We start from the raw sequence: 15,927 nt of genomic DNA on the forward strand, positions 1-15,927 counted from the left end.
AAAATCGGAGAACATTCAAAACAGAATCATCCAGATCATCTGCCTAGATCCTAAAGTTTGCAGGAATCAAGCCAAAAGTGTCCGAAAATATCAACAAATCACAAATCAGTGAAGCTCAACGGATTCAAGCCTCGAAAGCACCGAAGAACTTCCACCACAAACCTTCGAAGACGAAGAACGCACGAAGAACGTGAAGAACAAAGGATTTCTAAATAAGCTCATAGCCAGAGATTCATTGTAATTCCGTTTCAGCAATCTTCGATCCATCCCTCAACCAAATTGAAGGATATTTTGTGTTCAAGTCAAAACCACATTACCACAAATCTAATCAATAAGTTTTGCAAGGAGATCGAATTAGAGGATCACTCTTTTGTAATTTCAGAGAATTGTACCACACAATCATAAATACAAATTCGCATTTGTGAAACTATTTTACTTGTTTGATTTATTTCAAACTAGAAATTTAGTCGTTTACAGTTTTCATCAATCTCCGAAACATATTATTAGCCTTTCTTTAGGCGGATGGAAAGAAGTAATCCCTTCTTCCGTATTGCTTTTAATTTAGTTTTCACATTTGATTGCTCACAAGTCACTAAGTTATGAGTACTTTTTTTTTTTTAATTTTATTTTATTTATTATAGGAAGTTATGAATACTGTTGAATAATAAAATTGTTCCAACTTTTTTTTTTACCTGAATCCTGATACTTGAGAGCTTGTTCCTGCTTTTAATTTCTTTATTGGTGCTCCAATCTCTGAATTCTATGCTACAATTGTTCTTTCTTTTAAAGTATCAAGGGTAGATTACAAATATATAGTATGTATATCATATATTATTTTTATTTTACACGATATTTATTTGAAAAAAAGAAAAAAGAGAGAAAAGAAGAAAGAAACAAATTTTGATTTATGAATTTATTTCACTTAAACCCATATGTGTTCATGGTGAACTAAGTAGAGCCATACCTTAGCCTCAAGATTGCCTCCTGCATTGTGTCACTGAACCTATTTAAAGCAAGCAGCAATAAGCCTCCCCATGTGCAGAACCTATCTCTGTGGTTGGCTCGATCAAAAATCGATCACATAGATAGTGGCTTTGTCACTATTTATGCTTGTGAGTTGTGATGATAAGTACAAAGTAGTCCACTAGTATTACAAAAGTCGTGTATCAAGATAGAATATAATAAGTGAACTTTTTTTTTTTTTTTTTTGATATCATCTATTAAGATCTTGTAATTATCCAAATAATTGATAAAGTTGTAGACAAAAAGTTTATAAGAACAATTAAGCTATTGTTTTTGTGAACAATTAAGCTATTGTTTTTGCCTAAAAAAAAATTGCTTTGAGTTTGAACAACTACTCTACAATTAAACAGGATGTTCACTTGGCATATGACAAAACTAGGAGTTTTACGCTCAATTCTTATTATACAATATATAACATGATTTTTCTTTTTCTTTTTTTTCTTTTTTTTTTTTGTTTTTGTGGCCACTACTTACATTTGTTAAGATAGATTATATTTATATAATCTTATTTCATTCTCGGGTAAGATTAATACAATATTCATTAAACATTAATGTCCTAACCTAACTTTGGAATTATATATATATATATATATATATATATTTTAAATAGTGTTTATTACATATAAACTGTTTTACACTGTTTTACACACATCTTCAAAAGCAACTGAAATCATGTGTGTTAAACAGTGTAAAACAATTTGTATGTAACAAATTTAACCCCTTTTTTTAGGTTCACAAACTGCCTATTATTGGAATCATGATGTTATGTAACACTTCTCATTATGGACAAAAATTGGTTGTGTTGTTTTTTGAGATAAAAGGTATTTGTTGTCTTTGAGTGTATTGAATTTGTCCAGATAGATAAAAACTATAATATCACTATTTCCTTACCTTATGGGTAATGTTAAGTCATTGATTAATGTCCATATTAACGTTGGGATTCCGTTTCTTATTATCTTAGCCTCACGTTCAACCTATAATTAGAATCTATATGTCACGCACCTCATCTTAGGGTTAGGCTAGAGAAACTCGTTATTTGCAAACTAATTTAACAAATCCAACTTATTCACAGTCACACACTATATTATATATCTAGCTAACTCTTAAATAATAATTAAAAAAAAAAAAAAAAAAAAAAAAAAAAAAACAACAACAACAACAACAACCACAATTTTTTTTTTTTAATTTATGGAACTTTTTTTTTTTAAAGAAACGTAACATTCTCTCCTTAAATTATTATAATCTTATTATTTTCTTTTGGGTAAGTTTAAGTCATGGATTAGTGTCCATATATATTAACTTTGGGATTAATTCTACTTCTTATCTTAGCCTCACGCACAACCCATTATTAGAATCTATATGTGATATGTCACGCACCTCATATTAGGTTTAGGCAAGAGAAACTCGCTATTTGCAAACTAAAAGTGCTTATAAAAAATAAATAAAAAATTAAAAAAAAAAAAAAAACCCTTAAAAGAGATTACAAGTGTACAACAATAACAACAACAAACTATAAGCACGTAACATTCTCTCCTTAAAATTTTCCTAGAAAACCTTAGAAATAGAATACACACCTACCTACTTCTCTTTCAAACTCATGCTATATATTCCTTTCCAAGCCTGCAGAGAAAAAAAAAAAAAAAAAAAAAAAAAAAAAAACAAAAGATAGTAATTCAAAAACAATGAAGGCCTTCTTGGTATTAAGCTTCCTAATATTGCTGTTGGCAGACGAAGCTCTATGTTCCTCTAGAGAGCAAAGGCTATCAAAGTTGCTAGAAAAGCTTGAAGCCAAAGTAGCCTCATCGCCTACTAAGCCACCTTTGATACCACCACGAAAGGCTAAACACAACAAAAAAAGGGTAAAAGAAAATACTCCCCATCTTTATTAATTATTATTATGCTTGCCTTCTTTCTTGTTTGTTTTTTTTTTATTTTTTCTTGTCAATGTTCTGGTTTGAATGTGTTATATAGAATGGGAGAGTATTCAATCTCATTGCCTATGGAGCAGACCCAACTGGGACAAAAGACAGTAGTGATGCAATATTGCAAGCTTTGGGTGATGCTTTTCAATTGAGAAGTGGACTGGAATTGCTGCCTGGGATCAGTGACTTTGGTGGTGTAGTCATTGATTTGCACGGTGGAAACTACAAAATTAGTAAACCAATAAGGTTTCCTTCTTCTGGTGGTGGCAATATTGTGGTAAGTCTCTCTCTCTCTCAGCCTGAGTGTGAGTTCTTCTGCTATCTCTCTAACTGCGTGTGAATTCTGCTGTGTGTGCCTATCATTTTTAGAATTGTTTTAGCCTTCTAGGACTAGGACAGCAATCTTGCAATAAATTAAAATTATAGTGACAATTAAAATTCATAACTTCACATCATCCTCCAATTAATTTACTTACCACACACTCCCAACAATCTATGATGAAAGATTCTGTTATAAGTAGTATTATATAGAGTTTACAAATTAATGTAATATTGAATGGGATTGATATATGTGTTTAACCACCTCACAAATGAATATTTGCATTACTTTTTTATGAGTAGTGATATGTAAATTTGTAAACTCATTATAGTAAAATTTGTAATACCTTATTTATATTTTTATTTTAATCATTCGTATGTAAAAATTAGACAAAACTACGTAAATAGAATGTTGTGAATTTTTTATCGTGACTCTAGCTCTCGCACCTATCGGTTATTGTTTTAAGATTAAGGCATGGTTTGGCTGCTTAGTAGTAGCAATTTTTTTTTTTAATGACTTTTGTGCAAGATTGTTTAAAATGTATTATATATATACTCATTAATTTTGTATCAATGTCCTAAAGGTATAAATTAAAGAAAATAGCAATTAAGGAATAATTTATATTTAATTATTATTTTTAATATAAACACAAATTCATTGTGATGGTGTGTTTTTTATTTTTATTGACACTATATATAATATAACCATTTAAAAAAAAAAAAAAATCTAGTACAAGATATTTAAGGAACTTTTGTATCGTTGAATCCGTTTTTGATACACGTGCATTTCATAGACTAACATTCAAAGTGTTGCACGTGCCACGTTGCATTGCATGTTACAGCCTGTGCTCTGCCTTCCATGCAGGGACATGCATTAAACACCGGAACTGCCCCTTTTTGCTACTTAATATTTATCATTAATGCTTCGTTAGACTCTCTACCTTCAACATCAAATTCATTCAAAAATTCAAACTTTTTGTCCTTTTTGTCTCTTTATAATCCCTACTAGTTTACAACAATATCAGAGAAAAAAGAAAAAAAAAAGTCATATGATTAACTGTTCTCTTAGACCAATTGTTAATAGATAATTTAAAGATATTAGTTTATGAAATGTTTTTAAAAAATTTTAATACAAAAAGAAAAATACAATTGATTTTTTTAACATCTTTTTACATTTTTTCATGAAATTTATATCAAAACTTTTTTTAAAGTCTAAATCAATATCCTTAAAACACGTTAACTTTTTTCTTTAAAAAATAATGACTTATAATATTTTAGTCAAGAGTGTATTACTAGATATGTGCAATAGGATAGAGAAACTATATACCCGAAAGAAATAATCAAATACTTTTGAAGATCATAATGAACTTTTTTTCCCAATTGTTTTAAATAATTAGTAGTTCAACAAGTTCTTTCTCTTTCACCCACAAAAAATTATTTTAACTTAAATAATATTGGCATGGTCAATTAGGTACGAGGAGGAACTTTGAGAGCATCAGATACATTTCCTGGTGATCGACACCTTATTGAACTATGGTCACCAAATTCTCCAAATACAGAAAATAAGGTCCAAAATGCTGGGTTTTACTATGAGGACATCACCTTCAGGGACATACTCTTTGATTCAAGCTACAGGGGAGGAGGGATTTACATTGTTGATTCAGCTAGAATTCGCATAAACAATTGCTTCTTTCTCCACTTCACAACCCAAGGAATTCTAGTGCAAAGGGGCCATGAAACCTTCATATCAAGCTGCTTTCTTGGACAACACTCAACAATTGGTGGTGATAAAAATGAAAGGAATTACTCAGGCACTGCCATTGACCTAGCAAGTAATGACAATGCAGTCACAGATGTTGCAATTTTCTCAGCAGCAATTGGAATTGTATTAAGAGGTCAGGCAAACATAATCACAGGGGTACATTGTTACAACAAGGCATCATTTTTTGGTGGGATTGGAATATTGGTGAAACTAGGTGGATATTCACAAACTAGAATTGATAATTGTTACTTGGATTACAATTCTATAGTCATGGAAGACCCAGTTCAAGTCCATGTTACTAATGGATTCTTCTATGGGGATGCTACTGTGGTATTGAAATCAATTAAGGGTAAAATCTCAGGGTTAAACATTGTGGATAACATGTTTAGTAGTGGACCAGGGCAAACTATGGTTCCTATAATAACATTGGATGGACAATTCACTGACATTGATCAAGTGGTGATTGATAGGAACAATGTGAATGGTTTGAGCTTGAAATCAACAGTTGGAAAACTAAGGGTGGCCGGAAATGGGACTAGGTGGGTGGCTGATTTTTCGTCGGTGCTGCTATTTCCCAACAGGATTAGTCATTTGCAGTACTCATTTCGCACTCTAGGAGAGCCTAAATTTACAGCACATGCAGTGACCAATGTGTCTAATAATGTGGTGGTTGTAGAGAGTGAGAAGCTAGTTAATGGGGTGGTCTCCTTGGTTGTTGATCAGTAAAGTATAATTAGGAAAAAAATTGTACTTATTTTAACAGAAAGTTGTACTATCTTCATCAATTGTTGGTACAAAAAGAAAAGAGACGAAAATCTTTGCCAGGTCTTTATAATGATTGGTTCTGCTTTTGTGTTTTAATTCTTTTATTCTCTGACTTTGGTCCTTGCATTTGCTCTACCATGGTCAAATTCTTTACTAAATTTCCAATTTTTCTACGTGTAGCTAATGGAAAAGCTAATAACTATTTGCTTTTTCAATTTTCAAATTTGTCGGAGTTGATGAAATTAAGAACTTGGAACTTGGAAGACACAAACCATGTAAAGAATTGACATATGATAATGACATTGATCTAGCGTCAATTCTAAAGTAAGGAACAAAAGCTTGGGAGAAGTGTATGTTTCCCACCTCATCAACTTGAATAGGCTTTGCTTTGCATGCGGGTTTGGATAATCTTTTCATAAGAAGATTGCCCTACTTTTTACTTTTGCTTCCTTCTCATGATTTTAAGTTTAATCAAACCAAAGTTTTTTAAATCATTGAAATGATATGTTTTGATTGATGTATAATAAAATGGTGTTATTAATTGATGATTATATTAAAATGATGTTCTTGTAATTACAAGTTATGAAAAAGATATTGTAAATAAGATTATGCCCTTGACATTTCCCATATAATGCCTCAAAGGATTCTACTAAAAAAAGAGTTAGACAATGCTTTAATATTTGAATGAATTTCATCCCATCCATTATATGGCAATCAAATAACTATTCAATATTTTTTATTTAAAAAAAAAAAAAAAACTATTCACTTATATTTGAATAAAATGATGTATTAAGTGAATTAAAAAAAATAACATGACCTTTTTAATAAGTTGATTTATTATGTGATTTTATGTGTGTATATATACATACATACATATGAACACTCAGTGTACATGTTAGAAGAATTTTTCCCCATACCAATTTGAAAGAAATTAAAATCCTATGTAAATGAAAATTTATATATAATAAACCCAAGCCCAAAGAATAAACCAAATTGATATAAAAATTACTAATTTACAAAATCAACTTCCTAATTAGAACTCAAACAAAGCATACAGAAAAAGAAAAATAAATTAAATGAAAACTTAAGAAAAATTACGCGTTAGTACTTTTTTAAATAGACAATATTTTATAAACATTTTAAAATAAGTTAATAATCAAACAAATGAAAGAAAGAGGATAAATAATAGTCAGGACTCTCCTAAGTAAATTTATCTTGTTAAAAGTTTTGTAATTTAGTAGTATTATATGATTTCATGAAACTTAATAGAAATACAAGTTTGAAATTGTGGGGACATGGATGGTGAGATGTCCATCCATCATGCTAATTACTTTATGCAATTTGAGAGAATCATTTGAGTTGTAGTTTTTTGTTTTTATGTTTTCTTTGAGGAGAATCATTTGATTAGAAGTTTCTCATGAGTCATGAGCCTATATGGATGATTTGGTCGGTATATGAATAATATCATTGACATTTTGTGGTTTGCTTGTGCTTTCAAAAGAGAACATGGTTTTGTGGGCTTGCAAAAAAGTACGATGGTGATGTGAAGAGTGATTGTGTAGCTTTATGTTTGTATGATTGTATAAATGTGCGGCAGTGGATGAAAATGAAAATTTAAAAGGTTCTTCCGTTGGGACTGTCCTAACCAGTAACCAAGTGGTCAATTATTACTTGTTTTGTTTATGATAAATAAAAAATAAAAAAATAAAAACTCTGGCCGTCAGTACAAGAATTTTTTTTTTTTTGATAGGGTCAGTACAAGATTTTGATCTCCTGGGCTAAAGGCATCAATGATATATATGTCTTGGATTTTACTGAGAATGGAATCAATGGATCACTTTCAATCTTCCAGTTTATGCTTCACACAACCCATCTACTCTGTCACTTTTCCCCCTACAATTTAAGATGGAGATAAATTATATAGATTATACCTGGTGAAATTAAATTTTTTTTTTTTTTTTTTGGTAGAATACCTAGTGAAAATTTTAAGGTGAAAGAAATTAGGTGAGTATACCTGAAAGTAAATGCAATAATAGAAAACCTCAAAGTCGGTAAGAATAATTTTCCACCAAAAAAATTTGTTGTGTGAAATTTTAAAAGTAATTGGGGGGCGGTGAAATTATACTCACCTACTTTGAGTTTTTCTATTATTACATTTACTTCCCCTCTATCTTTTAGGTTTTTTTTTTCCTACATTACTTTCAACAAAGCATCAATTAACTTATTTTATTTAACTTTTACCTTTTATCTATAATATATATTTTTTAAAAGTTAGCAAAATTCTAAATAGACTATTTCCAAACGGACATATAACTGTCTTAAAAAAAAGTAAAAAGAAGACCATATGTTGGAAATCGCGGGTGCAAAAAAGTGCTTCTATGACTTGTGTCTACTTTGTGTGCAATAGTGCATGCACCTTGCATTATGTTAGATTTTTTAGTCTAATCTTTTTTTTTTTTAATTTATCACTCCAATAGTATTTTTAACCATTTTCATAATTCATGCCAATTTTTTTATTAGTTAGACCCACAATAACTCGTATTTAAAAAATACTTTATCATACTTTTTTTTAGAGAGTTTCAACTTATGTGACTTGTCTATTTTGTGTGCAATATTGCATGCACCTTGCACTATGTTAGATTTTTTAGTCCTTTTTTTTTTTGGTTGCATTTATCACTCCAACAGTATTTTAAAACATTTGCATTAATTCATGCCATTTTTTTATTAGTTGGACCATAATAACTCGTACTTAAAAAACACTTTACCATATCTTTTTTTTTTTTTTTGGAGAGAGTTTTAACTTATGATGTCTGCTCCTGATGATAGCTCTTTATCATTAGACTAAAACACCAATTAATTTTTGGTGTAGGTGGGGATTGATCTCCAGATCCTTTATTCAAGCATCAGATATTTTACTAGTTTTTTATCTATTTATTATTTATTTTTTTATTATTGTTGAAATTTTACCAATTAAACTAACTAGAACTCACATCTTACCATACTAGTTAACATTTCCCATACCATTTTTTTAGAAGAAAACATTTCCTATACTTTATTTATTTATTTATTTTGATAAATAAAAAATGGGTAGTGTGGGGGCGACTATTGTGACTTTCCTACTTGGACGTGACCATAGTAGCTTTTGGGCAAGATCCTATACTCTCTGTTCTATGTGAGAAAATCACTTATTTTTTAAATTGACTATTTAAGATAGAAATGAGATATAAGGCGCAACAAAACATAGCTAGTTGTTTGACGCTTGAACCTAAATTCTGAAATTTGTTAACCTGGTATCTTACCAACTAGGCCATCCGAATGTTGAGGGCCCATTCGATAGAGGAGTTTAAGTAATATTGATTGTATTTTTTTTGAAATACGTGTGGATGAAAAAATGTATGAAAATATGTGTAATATTACTTAAAAATTGAAAATATGTGTTCAAGATACGCTACCGGGACCTGATTTTCCCATATTTTATTACCCTATGTGGATATGATTAAGTAAATTTTTTTTTTTTTTTTTTGGGTAACTTTGATTGGTTGTCTATTAGTAAAAAAGCTAACAAACATAGTCACTATGACCCTGTATGTCGCAGAAACGCACGCGCAAAAATTTCGCGTGGGAAAATCATCAAAACTTTTACTTAAACCGTGACGCAAAGCCGCTACAGCATTTCCGGGCCACTGTTTCCCTCTCTCTCTCTCTCTCTGTCTCCCAAGATTCAATTCGATTTCTGAGCTCTCTTTACGGTCCCACACACCTTTTCAACATTTTCCTTTTTGTATTTTCTCGAGAAAAATTTCTCTCTCCTCCCAAAACCCCTACTACCACCCTCCGCTCCTCTCTCTCTCACAACGGCTTTAATTTGAATTGAAATTCTCTCATAGACGCGCACTTCTCTCTCTCCTTTTCTACCTTGTATTAATTACATTACACAGTACAGTACCTCACCACCACACCACTGCACATTTCTTCAATACATCTCTCTCCCTCTATCTTAGGGTTTTCGTTCTCGCTTCGCGTTTCGCAATGTCCTTTTGAGTTTTTCGGGTACGTTCTTCTCTCTCTCTCTCTCTCTGTTTTTTGTTGTTGTTTTGATTCTGTTTTGAAATTTTCCTGTGATTTCGGGATAAGTTTCCCCTGCTTCTGTGAATGTGCGGAATATTCTAGATCTGTTTTGCGAGTCAAAGCTTTGACTTTGAATGCGCTTGCGCGTGATTGTAGGGTTTTGTTATAATCGCCATTTGAAAATTCTTTGAATATATATATATATATATACACACACACTAATTTTGGTTTAGGATTTTGTTGTTCTCTGTTACGGTTCGCTTAGTTTTCGTAAAAAGTTTTTGTTCAGGGATTCGAAGTCGTTGGTGATAGCGTAAGTGTTTCGTTCTTCGAAGTTAGGGTTCTAATGGCATTGAATTTGATAATGATTTGTTGCGTTAATTTGATTTTTGTGATGCTTTTTTTAAAAAGAACTTTTTGTAATGGTTACTGTTATAGTTACAGTATCCACCAATTACTGTTCATATTGAGAGAAAATTTGACTTTTTGTAGTTTTGAGATTTGAATTTTAGAATGCTGCTCCTATGAAAGCATAGATTTTATTTATTTATTTATTTTTCCCTTTTTCGATTAGGAAATATTTTTAGAAGTTTTTATGGGAAATTGAAAAAGCATTTTTTTACAGCTTTTTTTTTTTATGTCCAATGAAAGTGGTATTTAATTTTTGAGGTATTAGAACTTGGAACTTAGAAATCAGGGGCTTAAGACCTACTCGGCCAAGAGAATTTTAGCTCAACTAGCACCTCGTCATTGCACCTCATGGTGTGTTAAACAGCGCTTTATGAAATGACGATGTGAACATGGGGAATTTTTAATTAAAAAAAAAAAATTCTTATTTGATCGAGAGATTATGAATTTTTATTGTTATTGATATCTTTGTTAGGTTCTGGACTCTGGAGTTCCTGTCCACTTCATACCTTGTCGAAAGAAGGCAGGAAATTAAAGTGCAAAACTAAATTTGTTGGTAAGAATATCTGGTAATGTTTTTATTTTATGCCTGAAGCTAGTTACTACTTTCATTTTAGTTAATGTTATTGATTTCTTATAGATAATGATCCACATTCATGGGCATGTAAATCTTTATTTAAATTTTTTTTTTAATTTTTATATTGCAATAAATATGTTGAGATGCCTCTTTTTTCTAGGGTGTACTATATGTTAGTAACTATAGTTAAATGTTTAAAAATGTCAACATATATTTTTTGTGTTTTTGCTATATTGTTGATGTATAATAGTATGACAGATTGAATCATTTTTTTCTTATCCTTTTGCAGTTGGGGTTATTATGCCTTATATTGGAAGATTAATAGTATGACAGATTGAATCATTTTTTTTCTTATCGTTGTGCAGTTGGGGTTATTATGCCTTATATTGGAAGATCGGTCCTTAAAAATAGTGATCCACATTCATGGGCATGTAAATCTTCATTTTAAAATTTTTTATTTTTATATTGCAATAAATATGTTGAGATGCTTTTTTTTTTTTTTTTCTAGGGTGTATTATATGTTAGTAACTATAGTTAAATTTTAAAATGTTATCAACATATCTTTTTGTGTTTTGCTATATTGTTGATATATAATAATATGACAGATTGTATCATTTTTTTTTATCCTTTTGCAGTTGGGGTTATTATGCCTTATATTGGAAGATTGGTCCTTGTTTTACTATTTTTTCATCTTTATATATAAGCCTTTTTCCTTTCTTTTGATGAATCAATTACTGTTAGTGATGTAACTACTTGCCTCATGCTTGATGGGATTTGATTGGTGGTTTATTAGGCTTCTTTTCATGGAATATGAGAGTTATAATCTGTTCTAGTGTTACTTGAAATTACATGTTGATCTGATTGCTACATTTATTACAAAAATGTTTTTCTTGTCTACGTTCTGTTTCAGATCTCATTTCTTATGAGTCATGGATTGATGTTATTATGTATGTATTTGTCTTCCTAGATTTTGCTTCTAGAGTTAGCCACTGTAATACCTGGATGGCATCTGGAAATCCATTTTTTGATGAAATGCGGAGCAAACCTGAGGTCATTGATCCTCCTCAAAGTGAAGACATGTTGGATGTTGGTGAACATGTGAATGACCCAGCTGCTATTTCTCTAAAACCTAATTTAACTGTTTCTAGCAGTGTTCGTGAGCTATTAGAGTGTCCTGTGTGCTTAAATGCCATGTACCCTCCTATCCATCAGGTTTGTGTCAAATTGCCATGTGCCCTTTTATACCACATTCTTAAATGAACAAAAATTATCTTGTTGAAATGCATTTTACCAATTTGATGAACTGCCCTGTACATCAATTATTATGTCAACATAATAGTTGGAGTTAATTTTTTTTTACCCATCGATTCATCTTACAAAAAGGAATCTGTTAGGGTGTTTAGTTGTTAATGTGTTTAAGTTTCTTTTCTTTATTTTTTTAATAAACAACTGCTTAGTTTCATCTTGATGCATTCAATCATTTTTACACCTTTGGCAGGCTTGGTCAGTCGCTTTGCTTCCAAACATGCAGTAGTTTTGATCAATAAGGCCATTGATTGGGTAGATTATGTTGAGATATATATAGTTAGAAATTAACATTACCTATGGGCTATTAGGAGATCTTGAATTAATGTTAATATTCATTAACCTTCTATACATCTTGATTAGTATTTTATTTGCACAAATCAATATTTGAGTTAATAACTGTGCCATTTTCACAAAGAGCTGTCCGAAACAAATGGGCTTCACTTATTATGGTTATGCATAAAACTTTGATATTATATTCCTAATATAGATTTCTTTCTTAGCTTACAGCATTTCATCAATTATTTCCCAGCCATAGGCACCTCTTTACTCATACTATTTTAATAAATTTCTTTTGCACCATGTATTTGGATTTATGATACATGGAATTCCACTAATTATTGTGTAAATTAGATATTTAATAAAAGATCACTTATACTCAAGTCACTAATTTATTACTAATTGGTTTCTGTTGTAACTTATCATTATTCTTTTTATGCTTAATGTGTGGCTAATGTACTTCGTTTGAACCTTTTGTGATACTTCCTGAAAAACCATTTGTTTGAAATTTTCTTGCAACCATTTTTTTTTTTTTCAAGTCATGAGTCATACTGAAATGTCATTTTTTACACAATAGGGTCTTGCTACATTGTCTATGACAGGTAAAAAAGTAAGAGTCAGAGAGATCAAATTTGAAAGATTTAGAAAGCCTTTGTCCCAATGTGGGGGTTCCACACTCTATGCTGCACCAACCACTGTCTGCCATATTTCCCTGTCTTTTCTCTTATAAAGTAACCAAAATATAAAAGGGAAAAAAATAGACATGTAGCATACTGTAATTGGAGTATGAAGTGGAACACTCATAGTAGCATACTGTAATTGGAACATTCCCCCCCCCCCCCGGGGTGCGTTCTTGCCCAATATTCTTTCCAACCTCCCAAAAGAACAACACAACTTAGCATGGAATTCCTCTATTGAGGTTTCTTTTATAAAAGAAAGTCTTTTTTTATTTTTCCCTGTATCAAGATAATTATTATTTCTATCTAATTGAAAAGAAAATGGATGCAAATTAAATGCCAGTTCCAACTCATTGGTGCTCTACTGCTCCTGCTGCAGTGTTCAAATGGTCACACGTTGTGCTCTGGTTGCAAGCCCAGAGTGCACAACCGGTGCCCCACATGCAGACATGAACTTGGCAATATTAGATGTCTTGCATTGGAGAAGGTGGCTGCATCTCTGGAACTTCCTTGTAAATATCAGAGTTTTGGGTGCTTGGGCATATACCCTTATTACAGCAAACTTAAACATGAATCTCAATGTGTCTATAGACCCTATAACTGTCCCTATGCTGGATCAGAATGCACAGTCATTGGTGATATACCCTATCTGGTGGCCCACCTGAAAGATGATCACAAAGTTGACATGCACAATGGCAGCACCTTCAACCATCGCTATGTCAAATCAAATCCACAAGAGGTTGAAAATGCCACATGGATGCTGACGGTATAGTGTTTCTTACTTGTCCTTATCTCATTGTCTTCTTTATAGTTCTTTGCTTGCTTATGCTTTAGCAGAGGTGGTACTGTGTTTATGTTGGTGCAATGTCAATAGTAGAATTATGTCAGATGCATTCATATCCACTAGTTAATGTGGATACAGAATTTTGTTTTCCCGTGAGGGGTCTAATCCATTGTTTCAGCTAAAATTGGGTGAAATATTTATCAGTACTTTGTGGAGCTATTTTTAGGAACTGGAATCTTTTAATTGACGGGCTTGATAATTAAGAATGCAATCATATTTGAAACAAAAGTCAATTTAACTATAGAATTGTAGTAAAACCCATCCATATGGGATTTTTCTGTAGTTTTGCCTATATTGGGATGAAATACTTGTGTCTTTGTCCTGTAGACCCATTGTTTATGGAAACAGTGCAGCTTTTAAGTACTGAGCTTGATAATTCATAATGCTAATATGTTAAAGACAACTTTTAATATTGGCTTATTGTCTCTGCCACATTAGGGTGTGTTATCAAATGTTGATGGTGGAGTGGGTGAATAATTTGTCGTGGAGTGGCTACACTTTGTAGTAGTATGTTATATGCCACATTTATCCATATAACTCAGTTAATTCTAGCATTTACCGGACAAATTGGGGTAGTTACTGATCACTGAATTTCTCTGTTATTTCTCTAGGTCTTCAGTTGCTTTGGCCAATACTTTTGTCTGCATTTTGAAGCTTTCCAGCTCGGGATGGCTCCTGTCTACATAGCATTCTTGCGATTTATGGGCGATGATAATGAGGCAAAGAACTACAGTTACAGCCTAGAGGTTGGTGGAAATGGGAGGAAGATGACTTGGCAGGGGGTACCTAGAAGCGTTAGGGATAGCCATAGGAAGGTGCGTGACAGTTTTGACGGTCTCATCATCCAACGCAACATGGCTCTGTTCTTCTCTGGGGGAGACCGGAAGGAATTGAAGCTTAGAGTGACAGGTAGGATTTGGAAAGAGCAGTGATAAAGAATTTCTGCATTTATCTTCTTTCCCGTTCTATTCAACCTTATAGTAAGTAGTTCTGTCCTTTTGAGTTTTTGAGTCTTCTGTTCATGTATTTTTTGGAATGTAGGACGCAAACTCTCTTTGCTTGTCCATGCATTGAATGTACATGAGCAGGAAGGCATACCTGTTATCTGTAATTACGATGATTATCTATTTGTAGATGAATTAGTCTGCTGCTGGTAGTTTCTTCTTTGGTGTTCTTGTGTGGGTGAATATATCAGTTTTGGGATGGCTTTTGATGCACGAGCAATTAAAATTGTGTTATCATACAAATTAAATTGGGAATGGTGTATTCTAGCTTTTGGAGATAAACCATATGAAAAAATAATAAATAAAATAAAATAATATAGAGGGATATGCAGGTGCAAGAGAAAGAAAGAGTAAACCTAATTTGGTTTCTATACTCGTGGTTCTGCTTATCAAATAAGATTGAAGCATGATATTTAGGCCTTGTTATTATTTAAAATATTTCTCTTTATTATTGATATTTAGAAGGACAAAGTTTGGTTCTATTATTTTTTTCACCTCATTACGTGGCAAATTAATATATCATGAATGGTTTCTTCAATTGCCACTTAATAGGTAAGGTTGAAGCAAGATAACTTTAAACATGTTTGGAGCTAAATTTTTTTCCTATTTAGAATAGAAAAAGGTAATCGGCAAGACAAATGTCAAAATTATCATAGATGGGAATAACATAGAATTCTCAATGCAAGATACCAAATTACTGAAAATAAGCTGAATAGATGGTATTGAAGTACCATAAATATTCAAATTAAGGAATATTTCAGAAGACATCCAATCAAACTCACTTGGAAAATGTTCAAGATCTAGATGTGTTGATAATATCTGAAATCATATGGCTTGCATGACAATAATGAAAAAAAAAAAACCATAATGCCAAGCCTTAATTGGCCAAACACTAACGTAGTGTAATTTTTTCTATTTTTTAATCGAGAAAATTGCACACATGGAGTTGCATTCTTGAAATGAAGTAAATAGAAA

The 15,927-nt window shown here is 31.7% G+C and overlaps 2 protein-coding genes across 5 annotated transcripts; both read left to right on the forward strand.

Annotated features, from left to right (window-relative positions):
* Positions 1–2,695: 2,695 nt before the first annotated feature.
* LOC115987973 (polygalacturonase QRT3-like) lies at positions 2,696–5,857 on the forward strand. The gene is made up of 3 exons (XM_031111589.1): positions 2,696–2,882; positions 2,995–3,222; positions 4,735–5,857. Exons 1-3 carry the CDS (start codon positions 2,706–2,708, stop codon positions 5,749–5,751), a joined length of 1,422 nt encoding a protein of 473 aa, XP_030967449.1. The 5' UTR covers positions 2,696–2,705; the 3' UTR covers positions 5,752–5,857.
* A 3,628-nt stretch (positions 5,858–9,485) lies between these two features.
* Positions 9,486–15,114, forward strand: LOC115987081 (E3 ubiquitin-protein ligase DIS1). Of its 4 annotated transcripts, none has more exons than XM_031110531.1 (6): positions 9,628–9,840; positions 10,742–10,822; positions 11,209–11,274; positions 11,811–12,055; positions 13,484–13,870; positions 14,560–15,114. In XM_031110531.1, the coding sequence occupies exons 3-6, from the start codon at positions 11,220–11,222 to the stop codon at positions 14,878–14,880; spliced, it is 1,008 nt and encodes a 335-aa protein (XP_030966391.1). In that variant the 5' UTR covers positions 9,628–9,840; positions 10,742–10,822; positions 11,209–11,219; the 3' UTR covers positions 14,881–15,114. The 4 variants fall into 4 exon arrangements, with proteins under 4 accessions (XP_030966393.1, XP_030966391.1, XP_030966394.1 ...); XM_031110532.1 differs by lacking the exon at positions 9,628–9,840 and adding an exon at positions 10,079–10,171; XM_031110533.1 differs by lacking the exon at positions 11,209–11,274 and having other exon boundaries at positions 9,486–9,840.
* The last annotated feature ends 813 nt before the right edge of the window (positions 15,115–15,927 follow it).

This window comes from Quercus lobata, chromosome 4, assembly GCF_001633185.2.
Source record: "Quercus lobata isolate SW786 chromosome 4, ValleyOak3.0 Primary Assembly, whole genome shotgun sequence".
NCBI lineage: Eukaryota > Viridiplantae > Streptophyta > Magnoliopsida > Fagales > Fagaceae > Quercus > Quercus lobata.

What these genes read in the sequence shown, in the direction of transcription:
- LOC115987081 (XM_031110531.1), top strand. Translation starts at nt 11,220, where the DNA reads ATGCCTTATATTGGAAGATCGGTCCTTAAAAATAGTGATCCACATTCA. An exon ending in TGTACCCTCCTATCCATCAG is followed by an intron (nt 12,056 to 13,483) that starts GTTTGTGTCAAA and finishes CTCCTGCTGCAG; the next exon opens with TGTTCAAATGGTCACACGTT. An exon ending in ATGCCACATGGATGCTGACG is followed by an intron (nt 13,871 to 14,559) that starts GTATAGTGTTTC and finishes TTATTTCTCTAG; the next exon opens with GTCTTCAGTTGCTTTGGCCA.
- LOC115987973 (XM_031111589.1), top strand. Translation starts at nt 2,706, where the DNA reads ATGAAGGCCTTCTTGGTATTAAGCTTCCTAATATTGCTGTTGGCAGAC. An exon ending in CTAAACACAACAAAAAAAGG is followed by an intron (nt 2,883 to 2,994) that starts GTAAAAGAAAAT and finishes TGTGTTATATAG; the next exon opens with AATGGGAGAGTATTCAATCT. An exon ending in CTGGTGGTGGCAATATTGTG is followed by an intron (nt 3,223 to 4,734) that starts GTAAGTCTCTCT and finishes ATGGTCAATTAG; the next exon opens with GTACGAGGAGGAACTTTGAG.